General features: G+C 45.6%; 1 protein-coding gene across 2 annotated transcripts in view; it reads right to left on the bottom strand.

The window, feature by feature from the left end:
• The window catches only part of SEZ6L (seizure related 6 homolog like), a 1319356-nt gene extending 1308665 nt beyond the window's left edge, over nucleotides 1-10691 (bottom strand). For both annotated transcript variants that reach the window (XM_085633531.1, XM_085633532.1), the window contains exon 1: nucleotides 10457-10691. In XM_085633531.1, coding sequence (XP_085489657.1) covers nucleotides 10457-10544 — 88 coding nt within the window. In that variant the 5' untranslated portion in view covers nucleotides 10545-10691. The remainder of the gene's footprint in view (nucleotides 1-10456) is intronic.
• Nucleotides 10692-25975: the final 15284 nt, after the last annotated feature.

Below are 25975 nucleotides of genomic sequence, written 5' to 3'. Positions count from 1 at the left end.
AATCACAAAGTACAGATTGTGTTATTTGTTTGGGTATGTAGGCAGGCCACAGCTATCCAAATGGGAACAGAGCACTTAACATGAAATATGAACTACAAAAACAAAGTCAACACCTAGACGTGGCAGAGAGGAAGGTTCGTCTTAAAGAAAAGCCCTGAAAGGATGTGTTTTGATTTTTTAATCGGAAGAAGCTCAGGCGGGGAGACGCAGAATATCGGTGATTGACAGGAAGAGGCTCAGTTCAGCACTTTGGATACATTAATTGTCATCGTACTCAAACTTTGGGAGCCGTCAATAATGTGCTCGCTGCCCGTGGAGAGCTGTGTTTGGACAGGCCGCCGTAGGAGTCGTGACTCTTCAGAGAGGACACACGTGATTCATGGTTTAGGTGTCTGCGCCGTTTAATCCATGGTGTGTATTGCGTGTGTATTTCTTTAGCACGAGCTCAGCTGGGGAGCCTTGTACAAGGCGATGGGAGGACCTAAGACCTATGTCAGGAAAGGGGAGCCTACATGATTGTTTACAATTTTAGGGGACGAGGTGCAGAGGGCAGGATTCCTGTTGCTTAGTTGGAGGCCAGAGAAGCTGTGGTGGTGGGCGGGGTCATTATGCTGGTGGTGGTGGTGGGGGGGGGGGGGTCCTTTAAGTTGTGAGCCTATAGCAGCTTTATAAACTACAGTGCTGATGCTATCAGCGTATATGGGGGCAGGGGGGTCGTACCAGTGCAGATCTTTGACTCCGAGGCTAAAGTGCCAATGCATTTACAACGAAATAATCAAACTGCGTTTTATGTTTAAAGAAAGTCGCTCACAATAATGTTTTCGGAGAATTAAACAATGTGAATTGTCGTTTTAAAGCCTCTGAGCCTGAGGCAGGAAAGCATCAATGCCTTTCCCTGGGAGCTGTCCCCAATGGAGGTGCTGAACTAGCCGGCGTTCTATTGTGAACTGTGCACGGTGATACCTTTCCGAGGGATCTCGCAGAAAGATGTGACAGTCACAATAAAATGCGCTCTGTGCCTGAGTAATACTGCCAGTAAAGGAGACGAGTCACGGCTCATCCCGAATCCATGGACACAGAGCATGGATTCTGGCAGCTTTACAGAGTATCCACTTACTGCTCTGCTGAAGGATAAAGGGAGGGCGGCTATTGGAATGTTAATCATGTATTTTCGCTCCGTGATGACGAGTGCGGAAGATGTTTCCTGGAAGGTAATGACCTAGTGAAACCAGAGCACCGTGGGGCTGGACGTCTCTCACCGGCGTCCATGATCAATCGAAGCAATATGTGCGAATTTCACTTCAAACAAATGCACTAATGGTAATGACAATCATTACATGCAGTTGCTATGGGTAACATTCTCTTCTGGTAGTTAATGCCCTAGAAAGTCAGCACATACAGAGGCTTCTGGCCAATCAGAAAGCAAATCTTCCTTCACCTATGCTAAACCGCACAGAGCAAACGTATGCCTGTTGAGCAATAATGAGGTATAAATGTTGGAAGAGATTAAACCAAAAGAAACTTTATAGCTGGCCACGATAACTTCTCCTCGCGTGATGTTTTAATGCGTCAGATCTGATATCAAACGCTATTAGGAAAGGGTCCATTTCAGCTGAACGTCTTGCGTATAGTGTGAAAAAAACTCAGTTAAAAACTGCTTGTGTAGGTAACCTCATTTCTGGCATCAATGTTAAAACATGTGATGAAATTGTTCTGTCAAGGACCGGGGTATTAAGAAGATGTTCTGTTGCATGTCTCCTGTATAGTGAAGGTGGTCTGGTGTCTGCACTGCCATGAGGTGTGCTGTTGCATGTCTTGTCACTAAGGACGGTATCCTGCACTATCTCCTCTGTGTAAAGAAGGTGTTCCGTTGCTTCCCACTTGGATAGTGAAGTTGTTCTTGCACACATACATTGCACAATGAAGGTGTTCTGGACGGTGACTGCATGGTGTGTAATGAGGTGTACTGTTGCATAATATCCTGCCATTAATGAAGGTTTCCTGCACTATGCCCTCTGTGTAAAGAAGGTGTTCTGTTGCTTCCCACTTGTATAGTGAAGCTGTTCTTCCACACATACATTGCACAATGAAGGTGTTCTGTTGCATGCACTGTGTGTAATGAGGTGTCCTGTTGCATATCCTGTCGTGAATGAAGGTGTCCTGCACTATGCCCTCTGTGTAAAGAAGGTTTTCTGGTGCTTGTCTTTTGTTTAGTGAAGGTATTCTTCTACACATACATTGCACAAGGGAGGTGTTCTGTTGCATGCACTGTGTGTAATGAGGTGTCCTGTTGCATATCCTGTCGTGAATGAAGGTGTCCTGCACTATGCCCTCTGTGTAAAGAAGGTTTTCTGGTGCTTGTCTTTTGTTTAGTGAAGGTATTCTTCTACACATACATTGCACAATGAAGGTGTTCTGTTGCATGCACTGTGTGTAATGAGGTGTCCTGTTGCATATCCTGTCATGAATGTATGTGTCCTTCATTATGCCCTCTGTGTAAAGAAGGTTTTCTGGTGCTTGTCTTTTGTTTAGTGAAGGTATTCTTCTACACATACATTGCACAATGAAGGTGTTCTGGTGAATGCATGGTATGTAATGAGGTGTCCTGTTTCATATCTTGTCAATCATGAATGTTTTCTGAACTATGCCCTTTGTATAAAGAAGATCTTCTCTTGCATGTCCTTTGCACAGTGAAGCTGTTCTTCCACGTGCAGCTAGTGTAACGTGTTGTGTTGCACGTCTTGTGTATAATGCTGGTGCTCTGCATAATGGCTTGTGATCAATGAAGGTGCTCTGCACAATGTTCTCTATGTAAAAATGTGTTCTCTTGCATATCCTTGACATGATTCAGGTATTCTCTTGCACCCCCGGTGTAGATTGAAGGTCCTGTGTCCAATCTCATGGGTATACCTAAGGTGTGCCTCGGTATGTACTACATAGCCAGAGAATAGTGAATGAGACGTTGTACACACACAGTGTGCAGTGCAGGTGCCCCCAGCACTGTCCTCAGTGACTTTCTTATGCCACAATGCCCTGTGCGAGGTTCTTCTTCCAAACACCCTGTGCAGTAAGGGCCTTTGTGTTCATGCCCTTTCTGTAATGAAAGTCTTCTAACACTTTTTCTGTCTCCAATTAGGGTTTTCTTTCACACATCTGGTATGTGTTTGTCCACATGTCCTGTGCATAATGAGGGTGTTTGCACGGGCCATATGTGTATTGACTTTGTGATTGCATATACCCCAAGTATAATGAAAGTGTCCTCCCCGGGCCCTTTGTATATTTAAGGTGTTTGTGTGTGTCCCAAGTATAACGAAGGGGTCCTGCTCAGTCTCTGCTTACATTTGCTTATGCACCAAGCATAATGAAGTCATGCTGCATAGGTCCAGTCTATACTGAAGATTTGCATATGCCATAAGTATAATGAAGGGACCCTGCACAGGCCCTGTCTATAATGAAGGCGTTTGTGTATGCCCTAAAGTATAATGAGGGCATTTTAGATAGACTTGTCTATAGTGAAGGTGATTGTGTATACCCCAAGCATAGTAAAGCTCTCCTGCACAATCCCTTTGTATATTGAAGATGTTTTTATATGACCCAAGTAGAATGAAAGGGTCCTGCACAAGCCCTGTGTACATTGAAGGTGATTCCATATGCCCCAGGAATAATGATGGTGTCATGCACAGACTATGTATGTTGAAAGTGTTAGTGTATGTCTCAAGTATAATGAAGGTGTCCTGCACAGGCCCGCTCTATATTGAAGGCGTTTGTTTATATCCCAAATATAATGAAGGTGTCCTGCATATGTCCTGTGATTTATTAAATGCATTCACCACATGTCCCATGGATAATCAAGGTCTTCGGCCAATGCCACGTGTTGTATGGGTGTGCTGTCATATGTCCTCTACTTAACAAAGGTCTTCTGTTGTATGTTCTTTGCATAGATAAGAAGTTCTTAGACATGCGCTGGGTCTGCGTACACTGAAGGTGTCCTGAAGTGTGCTCTGTGTAGAATGAATGTGTTCTGCCACAAGCTCTATGCATGTTTAATGATTTCTGACACATGCCCACTGCACCATTTAGGTATTATTAAACAGAAACATGTGAAGAAGGGAATACCTGAGTGAATCTTAACCAATGGTATCCATCCCAGGTTTCATTCCATGTCATCACTTTTTCCCTGATTCTAGATGTTGTGCCAATGATCTACTGTATGGAAAATGTGTTCCGCCACATGCGATGTGGTGTGTACAGTGACAGTATTCTCCTGCGTTTATATGTTTAAGGTGTGCTGCTACATATGCTATGTACAAAGAAGTAGGTCTGCCACTGTACTGTAGTATTTCTACTTTATACTGGACTGGTTTACAAAATCGACAAGTTTGGGCCTGATTTAGAGTTAGATGGATGGGTACACCTTTCCCAGTGTGAGGGATATTCTATGCACCTTATTAAAAGTGCATTAGAATATAATCCTTTTATAATTAAGGGTGGGTGATGAATTCCGCTCTGAAGGCGAAGTTGGCGGAGTTTTGACCACTCCGCGTTACACGTGTAAAGCGGAGTTTCGGCCAAATTCCATCAAGTGACACTTGGCAGTTATTTCTTGTGCGCAGTTCACCAATGGTAAGTTGGCGACTGCGATCAAGATTTGACATCCCTAGCGTGATTTTCATTCGCTAGTAGGGAACCCGGGGAGGTTTCCTCAACGCGGCAGTCACGACCCTTCGACATCAGAAAGCTGCCACTCGAGTAGAAAATCCACTCAAGTGGCGGCAAAATCAACTTGAGAAGCAGAGCATTCTGGTGCGCCGCATGGTGCAGTTTGTGCTGATTTTTCACCACAGAACAAGCTTTCTGTGCTAAAAATCAGCACAAGCAGTGGGACATGCCTAATTCCACCCATTCCCAGAGCTCCACGGAAGCTCGCTGAGTTTTCATGTAACTCCGTTGAATTCCGTTAAGTGACACTGCGAGTTCCATCCACCCTTATTTATAATAAGGGGGACGGTATTTTTATGCTTGTGATAAGGTACACATCCTCTAATCTTTAAATCAAGCCTTACGTCATTCACAGCACACCTTTCAGACATTGATTTTCTGAAGGAAAACAGTAATTATCCTTGGTGTCTCAGTCTAACCGCATCAACACACAGTGCACACATTGGGCATGTTCACGTACATGAAACTGCTGTTATAATGCCCCTTACAATGCTGATATGTGGTGGAAATTGGATAGACAAATCAAATATGTGTGCACAGATATGTATGTATGACTACACACAGCAATTTGTGCTTCCATGCACTCCACCCTCAGTCAACACATTATTACTGTACATCACCAGTGCGAAGCAGTCGAGTTTAATTCACGTTTGTTGAGGGCACGATTGACCAGAGGCACCAACATCTCAACAGGAGTTTAAAGCCCAAGTGCATCGTTAGGACGCTCTTCCAGCCGATGAGCGTGAATGGTGCAGAGCTGTGGAACACGTGATCCCTGCCTGGAAGTCCTCCTACAATTCCCAAACTCTGATTCCGAAAGTTGATCCCTACAATGTGATTGCAAGTGGTTCTTGTTAATTCAGTTACTTGATAATGAATATTGAACTATGGAGCCCCCCATCCCCCAGCACCAAGAAGGAAGAAACATGCTAGGCCAGTCCACACAACCCTTCACACGCTTTGACTCTGGGCCTGACCACCATTATGCAAATATATGTGTATAGGGTGCACCAGTGCCAATAATGAAGCTACAAGGGGGCTGGTGCAAAGCAGAAGGCTCTTAAGTAGTAATTCTCTTTTCAGATTATCACACTCTCTGATTTCATTATCCTGATCCTAAATGCAACTCCAGTAAAATTGTCATTCGTGATAAGTAGCCAGTGAGAGGAAGGAAAACAGGCTCTCCTTTTCAGAAGAGCCACCATACATCAATACCCTTGTGATTAAAATATTAGAGCGGGCTGCGGAGAGGACTCCCTGCGCTGCTCCTTTCACGATCCATCACTGTATAAAAATGAAGCAAGCGAAGCACATGCTACAGTGAAGGCTACATACAGGCAACGATCCATGGGGAAACCATACTAATATTCCACGTATTCAGCCATATTCAGGCCTCTCTATTGATATCTCATCTCAGACATTTGAACTAACAAGACCTGCGAGAAACCACGGGGCGGCCATGTGCACACCACAGGCTTGTCTTCAGCTCATAACCAGACAGCACCCCGACAGCACGCGAAGAAGTAATGCGGGTGGTGAGGAAAGGAACTCCTTACTTCTTGCCAAGCCGGACTTTAACAAACATACTACAGCAGCTGAGATAGATAAACAGGAACTCTATAGTATAGATGCATATGCACAGAGGGGGGGACCCCACGACTCAGGAGAGGGGGAGCTTTCAATGGCTCCCCCTGCCTCCACGCCCCAACAGTGGAAATAATTCTCATATTACACACTGCACATCTGCATATATGGTTTTTGTCGTGATATTATATTTGTTCTTAAAAATGATTACGCAAAACTAGGTCCTAGAGGTTACATTTGTGCAGTAAATTGAAGACGCGTGAGGCCTCTTAACCATAATGAAAGATGTTTCCATTAAAGCAACTGAAATATACAATCTGTGCGTCAATTAACATTGATTTTTTTCAGGTCATATTTGTTCTGTTGTGGTAATAACCAGCGCTGTATTAATAAATGTGTGAATGAGTGTTGTCCATAAGTACAGCTGTTCTGCGTGACATTCTATTGGGCCACATTTATTTTCGCCGCCATGTCATAAACATCTGTATACGCTCGCATGGATGTCTTTACTGTCAGATACATTTAGGGTGAATGTGCAGAATGGCTCAGTAAGTGGCTCGTGCGTATGCGGTTCTAGAAATTACAGCTGAATGGAGGCTTAATGCAAACAGAGCCAAGCATACTATGCCTGCCTCACTTAACAAGGTAAGCGTCACCCATGCATCAATGGAAACTGTGAGAGTTTACCACACTAGGGATGCTGCAACAGTAAAGATACGGCAGGCAGATGATCAGACAGATGAGTGACCTCCATAGCTCAACTTCAGTTACTTCCAAGTTCCCCAGGAGAAATACATTATCATTATGTAAAAAATGTTGATGTAAAACAATCAATAACCCATCACAGAGCCAGAGAAAGCTTCTTAAATCACTCATTCCATTACAGCCACCGCGAGGAGGAGCCGAACTCTGACCAGAGGCAATGTGACTTCCCACAAACGCAAACAGACGATGGAACCTTTAAGGAATCAGAACAAGAAAGTGGATCTTCAAACACACAACTAGCCAATGTGTCTTTCAATAAACACAAACCGGCAATTGCGCTGTCAACAAAGAAATAATAGGCAATACCACCCTCAACAAAGAAAAACAGGCAATGGGACCTTGAACAAAGATAACGAAGGACTTTTTTGTTTCAACAAACATACTCGGTGTGGGACTTTCAACAAACACAACGAGGGGAGTAGGCAATCAAAAGAGGCATTAGCACCACAAACAAACTGAACCAGTTAATGGGATCTTGAAGAATAAGCAAGGACGATGGGACCTATAAAAACAAAAATAAGCATTTGAGCTCTCAGCAAACAACAACAGACAACGAGGAGCGTAACAATTAAAACGGAGAGCAGATTATCATCAACAATTAAAAGCAGGCGCTGTGAAATTCAACAAACAGAAATAGACAATGGGACATAAAACAAACAAAAACAGAACATGAGAATCTTATTAAATTAATTGCAAAACGATCACTGAGCCATCATCCTACAATGAGAGGTGGAAATAACTCTTTAGTGCCTGTCTGGGTGCTCAGTTCAGCCTCACAGCAAAGGAAGGACATAGTAGCAGAGACTAGAAAGGCTAAGGAGGCCCCAGTTTTCAAGCACAGGAAGCCGATGAGGTTCTACATCCTGGGTGCACAGGGACAACCAGCATTGGTACAGGAGTAAAGCACCTCCCCTCATGGGACGGCAGCACAGGCTGATGTGGCTAGACCAGGAGCCCGAGGGTCCACATCAAAGCAATAGGGAGCTACACTTGAGCATGTGGGTAGACGTGGGGTCAGCATACACAGCAAGGTAGCAACACACATACAGATGTAAAGAGAAAAACACATACATGACTAGGGAGGAGAGGAAACAGCAGAACTGGGCAGGACAGTTATAGGAGGAAGAGACCACATATGCAGGGGTGGAACAGGAGAGGGACTGAGAACTTGGAACACGTGTACATTGCTTATAATATGCGCAGGATGTGGCAGGAAGAGTGTGAGGAGAATACAGGCATGGGGGTAGTATATTACAGGGATGCACCACCACTTGTACAGGGAGAGCGGAGTGCATGTCCAGGGATCAGGAGCAAGGGCATGGGAAGAGAGGGTCAGAGCACCAGGGGACAGAAGTGAACGCACGTGGGTAAAGCGGGGGGGGGGGTGGAGGGGTACCAAGAAAGAAGGCAACAGTGTGGAAAGAGCACCAAACAATCACAACATCCGGGGTAAGGGGAAAGAGCACAAGCGCGTGGGCAGAGCCGTACAGTGCAGGGGGAAAGGGCACGTGTGCACACACGGACAGACTTCGCTCAGAGAGAAGCCAATGCAGAGGGGCAGAACAGCAAGTGTGCATAGGGATGACATCTCACGTGCAAGGAGACAGCACAGGTGGAAGGAGAGACTGTCAGGTAAAGGGGTAGAAAGGTGCAGGCACAGGAACAAGGATGCATGTGTAAATGGATAGAGCAACAAGGCGAGGGAGAGACGATCGCTGCGAAATTATTGATAATAAGATCACACGATATAAAGGGCATTGGAACTTATGCACGCGGACAGCACGACAGAGCATGCGAAGAAAGAAGAACACAGATGTGAGCAGCTCGTGTGTAGGAGGAGAGAGGCGCACGTGTGCCGGGAGAGGCAACCACACACACAGAGGGAAAGAGCAGTGCCGGTGCACAGAGATTCACACACAGAAGAAGAGAGCAGTGCAGGTCTACAGAGATTCACACACAGAAGAAGAGAGCAGTGCCGGTGCACAGAGATTCATACACAGAGGGAGCGAGCAGTGCAGGTGTACAGAGATTCACACAGAGGGAGTGAGCAGTGCAGGTGTACAGGGATTTACACACTGAGGGAAGGAGCAGCGCAGGTGTCCAGAGATTCACAGAGAGAGAGAGAGAGCAGTGCAGTGGCACAGAGATTCACACACAGAGGGAGAGAGCAGTGCAGGCGTCCAGAGATAGACACACAGAGGGAGTGAGCAAGGCAGGTGTACAGAGATTCACACAGAGAGAGAGCAGTGCAAGCGCACAGAGAATCACACACAGAGGGAATGAGCAGTGCCGGTGCACAGAGATTCACACAGAGGGAGCGAGCAGTGCAGGTCTACAGAGATTCACACAGAAGGTGTGAGCAGTGCAGGTGTCAGAGATTCACACACGGAACAAGAGAGCAGTGCAGGTGTCAGAGATTCACACACGGAACAAGAGAGCAGTGCAGGTGTCAGAGATTCATACACGGATCAAGAGAGCAGTGCAGGTCTACAGAGATTCACACACACAAGAAGAGAGCAGTGCAGGTGTACAGAGATTCATACACAGAGGGAGCGAGCAGTGCAGGTGTACAGGGATTTACACACTGAGGGAAGGAGCAGCGCAGGTGTCCAGAGATTCACAGAGAGAGAGAGAGCAGTGCAGTGGCACAGAGATTCACACACAGAGGGAGAGAGCAGTGCAGGTGTCCAGAGATAGACACACAGAGGGAGTGAGCAAGGCAGGTGTACAGAGATTCACACAGAGAGAGAGCAGTGCAAGCGCACAGAGAATCACACACAGAGGGAATGAGCAGTGCCGGTGCACAGAGATTCACACAGAGGGTGTGAGCAGTGCAGGTGTCAGAGATTCACACACAGAAGAAGAGAGCAGTGCAGGTGTACAGAGATTCATACACAGAGGGAGAAAGCAGTGCAAGCGCACAGAGATTCACACACAGAGGGAGAGAGCAGTGCAGGTGTCCAGAGATTCACACACAGAGGGAGTGAGCAAGGCAGGTGTACAGAGATTCACACAGAGAGCAGTGCAGGCATACAGAGATTCACACACAGAGGGAGAGAGCAGTGCAGCGTCCAGAGATTCACACACAGAGGGAGAGCAGTGCAGCGTCCAGAGATCCACACACAGAGGGAGAGAGAAGTGCAGCCTCCAGAGATTCACACACAGAGGGAGAGAGAAGTGCAGGTGCACAGAGACTCAGCAGTAAAGATACACGGAGGATGAACCTATAATAATAACCCGGAAAAGAGCAACAAGAGCAGGGAGTGTGGCAAAGCTCAGCCACGGGGAGAGGCGAGGGTGCACCGCTGAGCACAGTGCGCACCCGGAGCCGGCGTCGGCACGAGCCCACTCCAGCAGGAGCGCTGACAACGCTCCTCTGATCTCTTACCTCCGGGGGCAGCCCGTGTCCCTGCTGCCAGGAGTAGGAGGAGGAGGGCGAGGAGTCCCGGACTCCAGCACAGTCCACAGCGGGCCATGGTCCCCTGGCCCCGGGGTGAGAGGGTCTGTGGTAGGCTCCTGTTTCCCGCACGCGCGCTGCGCTGTCGCCGTCCTCACAGAGCAGCAAGGACCGGCTGTGGAGATGCGATGCTCCTCGAGCGCCAACGATGAGCGTGGGCTTGGAAGCTGAGACTGAAGACAGAGGAAGGGGGGGGAGGGGGGCGAGCCTGCGCGTGAGTGGAGAGGCGCGTGGGGGCAGAGGGCCGAGAAGGAGAATCCAGGAGGGAGAGTGGGCGCATCATCCGGCACTAAACAATACGGAGCAACACAGTCCGCCCTGATAGCATGTCCACAGATGCAGTGCTGGTGAAACTAGTCTGTACCTTTAAATTCACAGGTTCACGAGGCGTCGTTAACATATAGAGTCAGGACAGTCCATGGTTGATACGCTCAATTCAACTATATATTCAAAGTCAGGGCAGTAACAGAAACATACATTCTGTTATATCTCCCAGCTTTAAGTGTGTCATTCTGGCACGTGCACCACGCATTCAGCAGGTTTACTGTTGTGTCTTACACTGTCACGTGCTGCAAGGTGTTCCGCACCTCTGCTCCGACGTTTTAAACTGTCGCATACTGTTAGCTACCCGACGGCTCAATCTGGGCCTTTGTCTGGCTTTTACACTGTCGCATGATGCCGCGTAATCTGCATGTCTGTCTCTCGGTTCCTGGTTGTCGTGTGCTGTCACGCGCTGGCAGGTGTTCTGCACTTCTAACTTTGGATTCTGACTCTGTCACTGTCACGTGCTTGAAGGTTTGCTCTACCTGCGTCTCTCGACGTTTACAGTTTTGTACTTACAAGATGTCATGTCCTCCACACCTTTGGCCCTTGGTATCCTACTGGTTTTAATTCTCACGTACAAACACTGTCTTTGAGGATTTGGTTTTCTTACACTATAACTTTGTATCAGTTAGGCCGTCTCTATGTCTGGGCACAGTATCAGTGGACGGGATGCCCCTCCTTCCTATGAACACTATACTGTCTGTGGCTGGGTGTAATTCTCCACCTCTGTTTTTAGACTGTTGTATATGATCTGCCAAAAGATGCTGGCAGATACTCTTTAATGTTTTCTGAATGCTTATTTTTATTTTTTTTAGAGTTTTATATAGCACAAACTAGACCCGAGAAATCGGGTATCAGAGCGCTTTACACGAGTACCAGTTTCGTTACAGATGAGCACGGTTCATTTTTGTTAGGCACGGGGAGATTAAGCGATTTGCCCAGAATCACAGGATGTTGAGCATCGTTTCTGAGACAAGAACCTGGTTCCCCAGGTGCGAGGTCGACCGCTATAGCCGTAATGCTACATCCTCTTATGTGTGCCCTGTACTACCTTATTCTGCATGGTATTCACAGCACAGCTATCTCTGGTCTGCTGTTTGTCTTATACGACCACATGATGCAAGGCTTTATGCAATTCCCTCTCTGGGTTTGGCTTGATGGAATTGTTGAAATTGTTGGTGTTAGAAATGGGATTTCTGGTTGGCAATGGCGAGCGCCTAAGCCAGGCAGAAACCACCACTGTAGTCAGGGCAAGGGAGTTACACGCTGAAGATAACCCCTGCTCTCCCCCTTGGTAGCTTGGCAGAGCAGTCAGGTTTATCCCAGAGGCAATGTGTAAAGCGTTTGCACAACACACACACACACAGCAGCGACACACTAGGCACACCACAAAAGAAACTCCACACAAGGTTATATAAACAAAAGCCTTTGTATTACTCATAAAACACATTAGAACATATTCACACATGTACACTGTGCCACCTGGCACTAGGTATTACTTTACAGGGATTATATACATTACAGGGCCAACCGGGCCACTGTCATAACCATCACATCACAGAATTAGTGAAAACAACTAGTAACTACTGGTAACTCTGCACTTAGCATAAACACCTGAGGCATGAACATCCTAACATCACCTAGTGCAGCATATTAGGTAAAACGTAATCATCAGTAGTGCATTGTATATTCCTTAGACATATCATGCCCATTTTAGGGATAAAACTGCACCATATGATAGTCAGCCTAGCACGTTATGCCTATTATCATTAGACATAGGGCATTAAAGTTCCCACTTTCACAGGGTCACACATTAGGCAAAAGCATCCTGGCAGTACTTGGCGTATGACGCAAATATCATCAGCAGAAATGTAGTACGTCGTAATTCCCTCAGGCCCACCTTCGGCCTAAACATAACTGCACCCTAGGCCACAATATCTCTGTGAGCTCATTGGCCTCCCAATCGGCAGCCACAGCACCTCTGCACACTCCACCTTGACTGCGTAGTGGTTTGGTGGAAGCTTCTTCCTCCCCTCAAGCTCTGGGGCGTCCGTCGAGGTTCCACCCTGCTCTGTGCAAAATCAATGCCTTGTTGTTCCAGTCAGGGGTCAGGCCAATGCGTGTTCCTCAAGCAGCTGCCCGCGATCTGGGGGCGCAACTGCGAACACAGATTACCACCCCCAAACTTGGAGCCACTCACAAGCAACTCAGGGTGGTCTCGATCGTTGAGGGGAGAGAGAAGCTGACACCCTTTTCCCCTTCCTCTGCCCTAACTAGGAATGGTCACTGCTCCCGCCTAGCAGCGACAGGAACTCACTACAACAGAGCTCAGCCTTACTCACCATTCCGTGGGGGCTGGGCAGAGGACGTCACAACCTTCTGCTGCAACCGAGGAATCAGTTCCTATCTTCCTGGGGAGAGGCGGCAATTGGCGGTGCTCAGATCTGGTCCTTCAGGTCGACACGGGCCGCCATCTCTGTCCTACTTTCCTCTGCCTCGTTAACCAGAAGGCTGAGGCAACATGCGGGGCGCTCCTCGATACCACTGGTGCCCAGCCCACAAACAGACATCCTTCGCCTGGCTTCCTGCCCTGGATTAGCTTCCTCCGGCCAGCCTCGCCCACAGTCAGGCTCTCCTTGCCTGACTTCCAGGTCACGGAAGGCTTTTCAATGTGGCCCGTGGAATGAGCCCATCTCTAGAGCTCCGGGGTCATGACACGCACAGCGTCCACCATGCACTCCTAGTAGGAAGGACCCGATCTCATCAGGAGTGCAGGAAGGCAGTACTTTCCACTCTCTGGTTCCTGGGTCGGGCCAAAGCACCCACCACACCTCGGTCAGTGAGGGGAGGCAGACAGCACAGTGCTCCCCTCACACTATCTCTTTCCAGTCTGGGGGCAGGAAACCATGCACAGGCAGGCCAGCATGCAGGGCCCCTTTCAAGGGGGGAGGGGCACCTCTTTAGCTACCTAGAAGGCAGCAGGTAGTTTCCAGCGGTGGTTCCTCCTGGCAGGCCAGCCGCAAGTTCCCCATACACACCAACAGCTCAACACAGATGGGGTCACAGCCCCAATACTTTTACCAGTTAGTGTCTTTGTTCTCCCCCTGGCACAGGGGTCTGCGCCCGGTCCAAACCAGTTCTGAGGGGTACTTTCCTGCCCCTTTTCATGTGCACCACCACCCTTATTGTTAGTGCAGGCTCTGGCCCCAGACACACCACAAGGGGGCGGAGCCAGCATTGTGTAAGGCAGGCACAGTCCTATTCAGGTCCAGGTGCTACTCCTCCCACTACTCCGAATGCAGAATGGCCTATTCAGCCTAGCGCTGACTCACCCAGCCCCTCTGGAGCCACTGTACCTCCCCAGCCCCAATGCATTCCTATGAGAGGGCAGCCTCACAGTAGTGAGAAACCAAAATGGCTGTTTGTCACTATCAAGACATGACACACAGTTAAGGCACATGTCCTACCTTTTTCCTACAGCGCACCCTGCTCATAGGGATAGCTAGGGCCTACCTTAGGGATGACTGATATGTAGTAAAAGGGGAGTCACAGACCTGGCACCCACTTTATGTGCCACATCAAAGCGGCAGTAAACTGTGCGCGCAGGCCCTGAAATTGCAGAGGCCTGAGACAGGTTTGAAAGGCTACTTTGGTAAGTGTCGCAATCAGCACTGCAAGCCCACCAGTAGCATTTAATTTACTGGCCCTGGGTATATGAGATAGCACTTTACAAGGGACTGATAGGCAAATTAAATACGGCAAACAGGTGTAGACCAATCTTACCACGTTTACCTTTGAGAGCACATGCACTTTACACTGGACAGCCGTGATAAAGTGCTCATAGTACTAAAACCAGCAACACCAGGTCAGAAAAAATACCAGGAGGAAGGCAAAAAGTTCTGGGATGACCCTGCAAAAAGGGCCAAGTCCAACAGTTGGAAACTGTTGTATGGTTTCCTGCATTCCACACCTTTGTTGTTGGTCCTTTGAATGTCTTTCACTGCTACATGCTGGAAGCTATATGGTAGCACTTGTATTTGGGATTTTGGATGATTTAAGCTGCTTCCACATAGTTCCACATGCTTCCACAGAATAACAAACCCTCATTCTGAAACTCCACTCTTGTGAATGCAATGCAGTTGGACACCGGTGTATCTATGTAAACATTCTTGCATGTGCCCTGTAACCAGTGACGCGGACCATGCATTCTCCACTCATCTGTAAAGTGCTCCCCTCTCTCTTCTCCATCATTCTGTAGCTAGACCAGCATTTGAAAAAAGGAAGTTCATGTATATGATATTTTTCATCTCTGTTTTCTGGGTCTTTGAGATCTTGATAATATAATGAACATCTACGTGGCGGTAGATGTGGATTTGCACCAGTTGAACATCCCCACCAGTAGGACCCCTTTCTTGTCATTGCCAACAGACAGCCCCTGATTTCCATGGCGGCATCCAGGTACGGCCAGGCCCCATCTGTTCATGATTCCAGTTCTGTATACCAACTCAGTAAAATCAGAGCCTGTGTTCAGATGGTTCACACTACCTGCCTTTAGATAAACAATTTGCTGGTCTGAATGTGGTCACCGAATATAGAGGGTATTGACGCATCTCTCTGAGACTCACCAGCATCTAGATTGTTAAAACAGGACCCCCGCCTCCACCCTTATGGATTGGAACATAGAGTGTTCATCCTGCTGGGTTTCCCTAACAAAGATATGTCCACCTGACCATACTTTGGAGCAAAGAACAACAATAGATGGTCAGGCAGAAAAGTTGTAAATGCTTCCTGTTAGAAATGGGGGTCTCTAGTTGGCAGAGGTAGGTACCTTTGTCCAAATAGAGACCCTTGCTTCTAGTAAGGGTGACACACACTTTAGATAACCCCTGCTCACCCCCTTGGTGGCTTGCCATGAGCAGACAGGCTTATCCCAAAGGCAATGTGTAAAGTATTTGTGCAGACACTCACAGTAACACAGTGAAAACACGACAAAAGGACACCACAGCAGTTTAGAAAAAGAAAGTATCTTTATCTAAACTAAACAAGACCAAAATGACTTTCAAAAGCTTTCAAGAACTTGCACCATAGAAAACTATGGATGCGTGACTTTTCACTAAAGTACCTGTAGTTGCGTCAAAGTTCACCAAGCTAAACAGCCGCAGCATCGGAAAACAAAGAGATGCGACACTCCTGAGACCCTGAGGAGGCAATGCGACAGTCCCGCTGCACACAGAGAAAAGGTTGCGTCGATTCCATTCTAGAGGGAGTGATGCGTCAATTCTTTGTGCTGGTTCCAGTCCGCAGGTGATGCGTCGGGGAAGCGTGGCACACAGGTACGATGCGTGGATCTTCAGGATGTGTCGGCGATCAATACGGTGGCGTTGATTGGTGCTGCATCGGTCCTCTTCAGCCGCGATCCCTCGATGCGTCAATTCTTGCCGCGACAACAGGCGCTGCAACGGCTTTAGCAGTGGCACGGAGACGCATGGAAATTCTTCTTGCGCCATGAAGATACGTCGGAAAAACAGCAGCAAGAAGAGCGATGTGTTGATTTCTGCAGTCCTTTAGGTTCCTTCTCTCTTCTAGCTCCCAAACGGCAGCAACAACCTCCAGAGGCCCAAAACTGGCAAAGGCACCTCATGGCAGGTCAGAACTCACAACAGCAGAGTTCAGGGGAGCTGGGGGTGAAGTATTTGTGTTCCTGAGACTTCTGAACAGGAGGCCAGCTCACTTCAGGCCCTTGGAGATCTCCTTTAAGCAGGGGACACAGCACACAGCAAAGTCCTTCTCCTTTCCTTGGCAGGCACAGCAACTGCAGGCCAACCCCAGACACACAGCAAGGGCAGTAGGTCTCCTCAGTCTCCCCAGCTCTTCTTTATTTATTTATTTTATTTATAAAGTTTTATATAGCCCTAGCTAGACAGTGGGCATAAGAGTGCTTTACATACACAAAGGAAAAGAAAAATTGCATAATATCGCAGGATATGAGGGTGCATAAAGATATAAGCAAAGACATAATACTTATGTATACAGTGAGGAGAGAAAGACGCAGGTGGTTGAAACTGTCAGATAACCACCATCCTTGAAGGTCAAAGTGAGGGGGGAGTCCATTAGGTTATTGATGCCGAGGTTGGTTGACTTGATTGGTAAAGTCTCCTTGGCAAAGGTTCCTCTTGAGTTCCAGGAATGATCTAAAGTTCAGGGGTTTTAGGTCTAGTATTGATACCCCAAAATGTCTTTGTTCTTTTTGTGCAAGGGGCTCTGAGCCCAGTTCAAACCAGTTCTGGGGGCACCCTGCCAGTGCACTACAACTTTCTTTGTTAGTGTGGGCCTTGGCTCCAGACACACAGCAGGGGGCGGATCCAGCATTGTGGAAGGCATGCACAGCCCTATTCAGGTACAGTTGCTACTCCTCCCACCACTCCAAACGCAGATCAGGCCTATTCAGCCAAGTGCTGACTCACCCAGACTCCTGGAGCCACTCCAGCCCCTGTCACTTCAAAGCCAGACAGTAAATCCACAACCAGGCAGAGGCATACAGGAAGGTTGAACAAGAAAATAGCCACTTTCTAAAAGTGGTATTTTCAAACACACAGTTTAAAAACCGTCTTTACTAAAAGATGTGTTATTAAATTCTGTGTTCAGGGATACGAAACTCAATTTTCTTATCTTACTCCTATGGGAAGATATGCTTGTAAAAAAGTCACAAAGCATTCCCCATTCTGTCCTATGGGCAAGATGGCCTTTCAATAGTGAAAAACAAAATTGGCAGTATTTCACTATCAGGACATGTTACACACACCAGTACATATCCTACCTTTCACATACACTGCACCTTGCCCAGGGGGGTACCTAGGGCCTACCATAGGGGTCTCCTATGTGTAAGAAAAGGGAAGGCTAAGGCCTGGCAAGTGGGTGCACTGGCCAAGTCAACATGGCAGTTAACAAAATGTGCAGGCACTGTGGTGGCAGGCCTGAGACACCTTTTCAGGGCTACTCATGTTGGTGGCAAAATCAATGCTGCAATCCCACTGGATTTATTATTTCTTCATCCTTGTCCTCTACGTTGTTGGCTTTTCTGGGCTTCACAATTCATTATTGCTTTTTTCTTCTTTTACACATAGGTATTTTTAAATGCTTTGATAACCATAGTCCTGATGATGACCTCAACGCAAGGAGGTTGAAACGTCGTCGACCGGACAGAATTATTTGTGGCTAGTTAAAGGGCCCTTTGTGATTTAAAGATAACTTGCAAACTGTTCATTGTATATATTCTACCTCGACCCTGAATTTACTCAAATTATCTTGCCACACCATGTTGTCATCTTAACACTTATGTCACTGCGTCGTTCACTTGTTCACTTCACTGTCAGTGCACATATGTTTGTTATGGTTATTCCAACTTGTATATACCAATTGTGTATTTAATCATAAAATTTGTCTCTTTTTTTCATTTCCTTGGTCTCTCTTGTCCCTCCTTGGTTTTTCGATTAAATTGTGTATTTATTGGTCCCTAGACTTATTTTCCCTGTTGAGACATTGTTTTTGTTATTACATTTACCCGGTCTCAGCTGGGGTAACGGGCTTGCTCCTGTTTTTCTTGTTTATATGATTGAGCAATCGCTGGATTGCGAGAGTATTTTGTTTAAATACTTTACACTTAATTTGTGTTACATAATGAGTAATTAGGTTGCTTATTATGTCTTCTAGAGAGACCCCTGCCTACTCAGATGACTATATCAAAAATATTCTTTGTGGCCCATCTCTTTTAGCCTTCGCCTCCACCCCTCTCCCTACTGCTCCCAATAATTCTAGGATTCTGCTAGAAAAATTAGAAAATCTGAAAAAGAAACAAATCCGGACCGACTTACATGCTCGTATGTTAACTGAGTATTTAAAGTCGGATACCATACCTCTAGGATTACAAATTCGTAACACTCCTGCTATTTTCACTCAGGACCCAAAATTTCGTACTGGCTTTAGCCATCTTGCCACTACTTGCTCAAGGCACTGGATGGTCCTTGGTATCGAAACAGCTATAGAACATAGCAAGAAAGAATTGGAAGAGATAACAGAACTTGAGAAACTTATTCTAGCAGATACTACCATCTCAGATGCAAAGGGGCTCCTTGAAAGAGTGAATAGTACCATTGCTACTTTCCATACCTTTGAACAGAATAAGAAAATCAATAAAATCCAGAGAGACATTAAGAACTATAACAAGAGTTATACCTATCCCTACCTATCAGATTCCTTCTATAACTCTAATTACCAGCCCCCTAAGACCAAGAACTGGGGTTGTTTTCGTAATAATCGGCCCATTACATTCTCTGATTCCTCTAACACCTCCATTGAAGACACTGATAGTGGTGAAGGTAGTAGCACCGGCCCTCAGAGACGTCCTCTCCCTCTACCCCTTTTACCTACTGGTTTTTTAGGACAGGACCGCGGCCGCGGACGTGGCCGCAGGCGACAAGGCTACCAATACCAATACGCGGGCGAGAGACAGACCCGACAAAAGTTTTATCAATGGGGGCCCCCACAATAACACGGCTACCATATGATATTCAACAAGGGCCTTCTAATGATATTTCCATCGGTCCTTTAAATATTACTAGTGATGAGTCTTGTCTTGTTTCTTTGGTAACTAAAAGTGGATATATGCCTTCTGCGGAGGTATCTAACTTACCTCCATTATTTCCTTCGGGTAATATTGAGATTACACCTGACACCGGTGCACAGGCTGCCCTAACCGTTGGCCCTGAAACCATTCTGCCTAATGGTTCATTACTTCATCAGGACCAATCTACCATTGATAGGACTATTCCTATCTTTAATCTCTCCTGGCATTCCCTGTCGTCAGATGAGATTTCCTTATTAAGTAAGGGTTTGTCATTTGTTCCTACGGCACGCAGTGATTTTTTTAAGTTACAGGAGGATTTACTTTTGTTCTTCAGACGGATTCGTCTGAAACAATTTTTTTCGGACAAACCTGAGACTAATTTACCACATGATGCTCAATTTAGACCGGCATCCACATTTTTACCACCAACATCCATGATGCCACCTGAAATTTTAACCTTCGAAAAAATTGTACTGTTGGAGATTAATGAGTTACAACGACTCAACGAATTTGTCCCTTATAATTTGCCACTTTCAGAAAAACTGGCTATTGACAGTCTCAGCAGTAATCAAAATTTGATAATAAAACCAGCTGACAAGGGGGGCGGGATTGTCGTGATGGATCGTGAGGATTATGATTCAGAAATCCTCCGCCAACTTGACAACACTATGCATTATCGTAAATTGAATTCAGACCCTTTGCGTTCCATCCAAGACAAGATCGCCACTGCTACATCCCAGGCACTCTTGAGTGGTATTATTAAAAAAAAAGAGTATGAATTTTTGAATAGCTCATTCCCTAGAACACCGGTAATCTACACCTTACCGAAAGTCCATAAGAATTCAGCGACACCCCCGGGGCGCCCGATAGTATCTGGGTGTGGCTCCGTGTTGGAACCCCTGGGTAAATATATTGATTCCATCCTTAAGGTTTTTGTCCCCTTGACTGATACCTTTGTCAAGGATAGTACACATCTTATCAATATCATAGATGATCTTCCGTTTAACCCTGAATTAGATCTCATGGTGGGTTTAGACATCGAGTCTTTATATACGAATATTCCCCATGCTGATGGACTTATGGTCATGGAGCTCATATTGAATACTCGCCCCCGTCCGACACGCATTCCTACAGATTTTGTAGTTCAATTGTTACACATAGCTTTGACCAACAACTATTTTTTGTATAAAGATACATATTACCTTCAAGTCAAAGGCGTGTCGATGGGTGCTTGTTTTGCACCAAATTTTGCAGTACTTTATGTTCACCATTTAGAGTCCACCATTTCTCTGAATAGTAGTAATCCTTTTTTGACCAACATTACCCTGTGGCGCAGGTACATAGACTATATTCTTCTGTTGTGGCATGGCACACATGAGAACCTTTTGTCGTTTATTATTTGGTTGAATTCCATCCAAAACCATCTAAAGTTTACCTCGGATGTGCGTAATAATGATCTTCCATTCTTGGATCTTACACTACATGCAGAAGATGGTTTAATTGGGACATCTCTATATCGTAAACCAACAGAGCGTAATACCCTCTTGGCCTACTCCAGTTACCATCCTCGGGGGCTCAGAGATGGCTTGCCCTACGGACAGTTCCTCTGGATACGGCGGAATTGTAAGTGGAGAAAGGATTATTTTCGAGAGGCTGCTATCCTCTCGTCAAAATTGATTGATAGGGGCTACCCCAAACACTTGGTTAGAAGATCTCAAAAAAGAGCATGGTATAACCATAGGGAAATTATTTTGGCACCTTCTGCTAAACGTGTCAATACACGTATCCCTTTTGTTTCTACCTACAGCCCCAGTAGCAACAAGGTTTCTAAGATAATTAAGAACAATTGGAAACTGCTACGGTCTTTTCCACACTTCATAGATCCTCCCCTATTATCATATAAGAGGGGTAATAACTTGTCTGACAAACTTGTTCATGCTATCACTTGGCCTATCAAAGAAAAACATGAAAATACCGTGACTACTTTATGGAATCTTCCACCTGTGATAGGCAACTTCAAATGTCAAAACTGTAATGTGTGCGAGTTGACTACTAATACCAAAGTCTTTGTCGTACCACCAACGTTATTTATGTGATACGCTGTCCGTGTAATTTATTTTACATCGGACAGACTACACAGATGGTTAAACAGCGCATCTCCCAACACAAAAGTCGCATTAGATGTAATGTCATTACTGCTCCGCTGGTGTTGCACTATAAGGAGCATAATCACTCTGAAACCGATGTGACTTGGCAAGTCATAGACTGTCCACAACTTTCGATCCGTGGCGGCAATCTTCAGACTTTACTAAATAAATGCGAATGTCGTTGGATTGCACGTTGTAACTCTGTGTCACATGGATTGAACTCTTTAGATGAATGGAATACAGTCATCATGAGTGGCTAGTATTCCTGGTACATAATGTTGTTTCATTTTTCTGCCCATATTTATCCAATATGTCCTTTTGATATGCAGACTGCTTTATAAATTGTCAGCATGTATATATATATATATATATATAATTTTTAAAAAAAGTTTTCTAATAATTTCGGTTTTTCCATGATTGGGTGCTGTTTAGCTCTATATATTGTCAAAGTTGAACTGTTTTTCTCTTTACAGTACTTATATAGGTGATGTGTATGTATTGACTCTGTTCTGACCTTTTTGTCCATCTGAGTTTACCCAATTGGTATAGGTATACTGTGATTGTCCATAGTACTCAATGTATTAACAATCATTTCTGACAAAAATCACATATGATTGTAGCTATGTAATGTATTCACCTTTCAACTAATTGCCCATTTAGAATTTATGCATGTTTTGGAAATATATGTATTTTCTTATGAATCTTTCATTATAAATGTATTTTATTATGCTATCCAATTCCTCACATATCGGGTGTCCCTCTTTAATTCTACCCCTGTTTCTTCCTTTCATTTCTCCCTGCTCGTGTTCTGATTTTTGTAGTCCTTCCCTTGTGTTGTCTGCGTGGTCACATGACCCGGATAGTCTATTTCCGGGTTCCGCGCTTCACACACGTCAGACGCTTTGTTCGTTCTGACCAAGTGACTCCTTCTGGACTGATCCCGTTTTTGGCAACTTGGCAAGCCTCATCCGAGTAAGTTTCCTCGTTCCCTCTCCCCGTTTGACATGGTAATCTGCTCCAACTACGTTTGGTGTAGGACTTGCACGCCCTTCACATACTCGTTCCCTTGCCCTCCTCAGATCGCTGATTTACACAGCGGCGTTGATTTCTACCGCTGGATGCTCCGAACAATCCCAGACTTGAGTTCCAGATTTACATATCGTTCCTGGTAAGCGCACTTGCCTTTTTGGTTTTATTGTATCCCGGTTTACCATAGCACATTATTGTCATCTATCCTAGCACGTTTTTATAACTTCCGTAATTCATTGTGTTTTGATAGATTGCTGATCACAGTACAGCAACTAATACCCTTCAAGGCCGATTTTTTCGTGTGCCTTCGTTCTTCCTTTGTTCTTTATAGGTAAGCGCCCTTGCCCCAATTGGCTTAGTTACATGTTTTTCTTTAATAGTTGGTCACCTTTATTAGTCCCTTAATTTATTTTATTCCTTTATTGTTTCAGACACCTTAAGATACCCCCCTAGATTGACGGACCTTCATTGTGGCTTCAATATACATTTGTCCTAATTGGTAAGGGACACATGCTAATGGTTTATAATTATACACCCGCTTGCCTTGGTTTCCTCCCTTACCTTTCTTTCCCTTGTTAATCATATAGGAATTTAATCATCCTGTATTCAGCTATGACGCTGTGGATTAATTAACCCTGTACATAGATATGATTAGCTCCCTTTTTTTCCTTTTCCTTTCCTTCCTTCCTTCTTATTTATTATTTCTTCATCCTTGTCCTCTACGTCGTTGGCTTTTCTGGGCTTCACAATTCATTATTGCTTTTTTCTTCTTTTACACATAGGTATTTTTAAATACTTTGATAACCATAGTCCTGATGATGACCTCAACGCAAGGAGGTTGAAACGTCGTCGACCGGACAGCATTATTTGTGGCTAGTTAAAGGGCCCTTTGTGATTTAAAGATAACTTGCAAACTGTTCATTGTATATATTCTTCCTCGACCCTGAATTTACTCAAATTATCTTGCCACACCATGTTGTCATCTTAACACTTATGTCACTGTGTCGTTCACTTGTTCACTTCACTGTCAGTGCACATATGTTTGTTATGGTTATTCCAACTTGTATATACCAATTGTGTATTTAATCATAAAATTTGTCTCTTTTTTTCATTTCCTTGGTCCCTCTTGTCCCTCCTTGGTTTTTCGATTAAATTGTGTATTTATTGGTCCCTAGACTTATTTTCCCTGTTGAGACATTGTTTTTGTTATTGCAATCCCACTGGTAGCATTTGATTTACTTGCCCTGGCACACTTATTGCACTTTACTAGGGACTTACTGGTAACACAAATAAGCCAATCATGGATAACCAATCCCAATAACAATTTCCACAGGCAGCACTTGCAATTTGGCACTGATCAGCCTGTAGGGGGATGGACCACCTCAAAAGTTTTGGATTCTCACCCCTCATCTGCATCAACCATCTGAGGGGCCTGTGGTCAGTCTGAACCCAGAAGTGAGTCCCGAACAAGTAAGGCCTTAGCTTCTTCAGTGCCCACACCACAGCAAAAGCTTCCCTTTCAATTGCACTCCACCTCAGTTCCCTGGGAAATAGCCTCCTACTTATTAAAAGCTACACATTGGTCCAAGCACTTGTTGTTCAATTGTGAGAGTACTGCTCCCACACCATGCTCTGAAGCATCTGTCTGCACAACAAATTCTTTGAAGAAGTCAGGTGCCTTAAGCATGGGCGCCGTGCACATGGCAGATTTCAGGGCATCAAAAGCGGTCTGGCAGGCATCAGTCCAGATCACTTTCCTGGGATGCTTCCTTGAAATCAGCTCTGTCACGGGGGAAACAATGGTGCCATACCCCTTGGCAAACCGTCTGTAGTACACGGTGAGATCTAAAAAGGCTCTCACCTCTGTCTGGGTCTTAGGGGGCTCCCAAACCAGAATGGTATCAATCTTCACCTGTGTCAGTCATATATTGCTATTGTCATTCAGGTTAACCAGCTCAAAAACTCAGAGGTCCTAACAACTCTGAAAAGTTTGTCGAGGTCGGATAGCTGATTCAATTAACCACTTAAGTATACCATCATGAGCAAGGGGAGTGGAGGTGGGAGCTATCCAGGCAGACAAGTAAGTCTGAGTGAGATGACTTCTAAAAAATGACACTTGGGCGTGTGCTCTCTGTGTCACCAAGCCGTTCCCATAAACTAAGGAGATCCTATAGCAGTACTAGGCATCTCTAACAACTTTGCTATAAATCCCATCCAGTCATCACTGGCTTTTTTCGAAAAATACCCTGAACTGCACCTGAGGCAGTAACACTGGTTCAAGAAGGTCTGATCTCCAATTTCCATCCAGCAACGCCTCCTCTCCTGCCTGCTGTGGAACTATAGGGAGTCTCTTGTGGTCCTGCGGGAGGCCAGACCCAGTCTTGCAAAGGGGCCCGGGCTCAGATACATGTAGGTGCTGAGGACGGTTTAAGTGGACAGCCATCTGCTGCCTTCTTATGTGCAAAACTATGTCCCAATCCTCGTGTAAAGCTACAGAGCCAACCGAGCCAACCGAGCCAACAGAGCCATCAACAAACTTTCATAAATAGATTAGAGACTTATCTTATGACTGTTGTTACACCTACCACATCTGACGCCACCTCATGTGCAATTCTGGGTTCTCAATCCCTTGTCAACCAACAGAGCCAGCACCATACTTCCTCAAACAGGTTAAAGTCAGATTGTATGACTGTGGTTGCACCTGTTGTTTCACCTGTTCAGGGGTAAATAGATATTGACAAGGGAATAAGCGATGATGGTGCTACGGATGGTCCCCGGGAAGATGTCTCTTCCGTGGTTGAGAAAGCATTGGCATGTGAAAAGTTAAACCAAGGGGAAGACTTTACACTCACTGACATTGATATACAAGCCCAAAGAGATTTGCTTAAGCACACTATTTGGGGATGCTGAATTGGGGCCCCTCTCTGTAAAGTCCATATTAAAATCCTTCCCTTTGTTTAATAATGGTAAAAAAGGGGGCACTAGAGAAACTAAGAAAACTAGGGGTCACATTAGTTAGGCGGGCGGGCAGGGGATGGTGGGATGTTCCAACTCCTTCTGCCTCTCAGGTACAACTCCCAAATTTGTTAGACAAAGGAGGGTTGAAAGTAGGGAAGAGGGGAAGCCCCGTAACAAAGCACAAGGGGCAAAATATGAAAAAGGAACATAAAAAGACGAGATGTTTTTTTAAACGAAAAGCGTCAAAACTGTATTATTCACGGTTTCTTGAAAGCCAGAATGACTCTAAAATTACATTGGAGGGGGAAGGTCTTAAATCCCCACCTGGTGAGAGTGCTTCCAGGGACCACCTTACACTGCATATGACAC

The sequence above is a fragment of the Triturus cristatus genome, chromosome 11 (assembly GCF_964204655.1).
Source record: "Triturus cristatus chromosome 11, aTriCri1.1, whole genome shotgun sequence".
Taxonomy (NCBI): Eukaryota; Metazoa; Chordata; class Amphibia; order Caudata; family Salamandridae; genus Triturus; species Triturus cristatus.
Note: the sequence above shows the minus strand (reverse complement) of the source record. Positions and strands in the feature narration are given on the sequence as shown.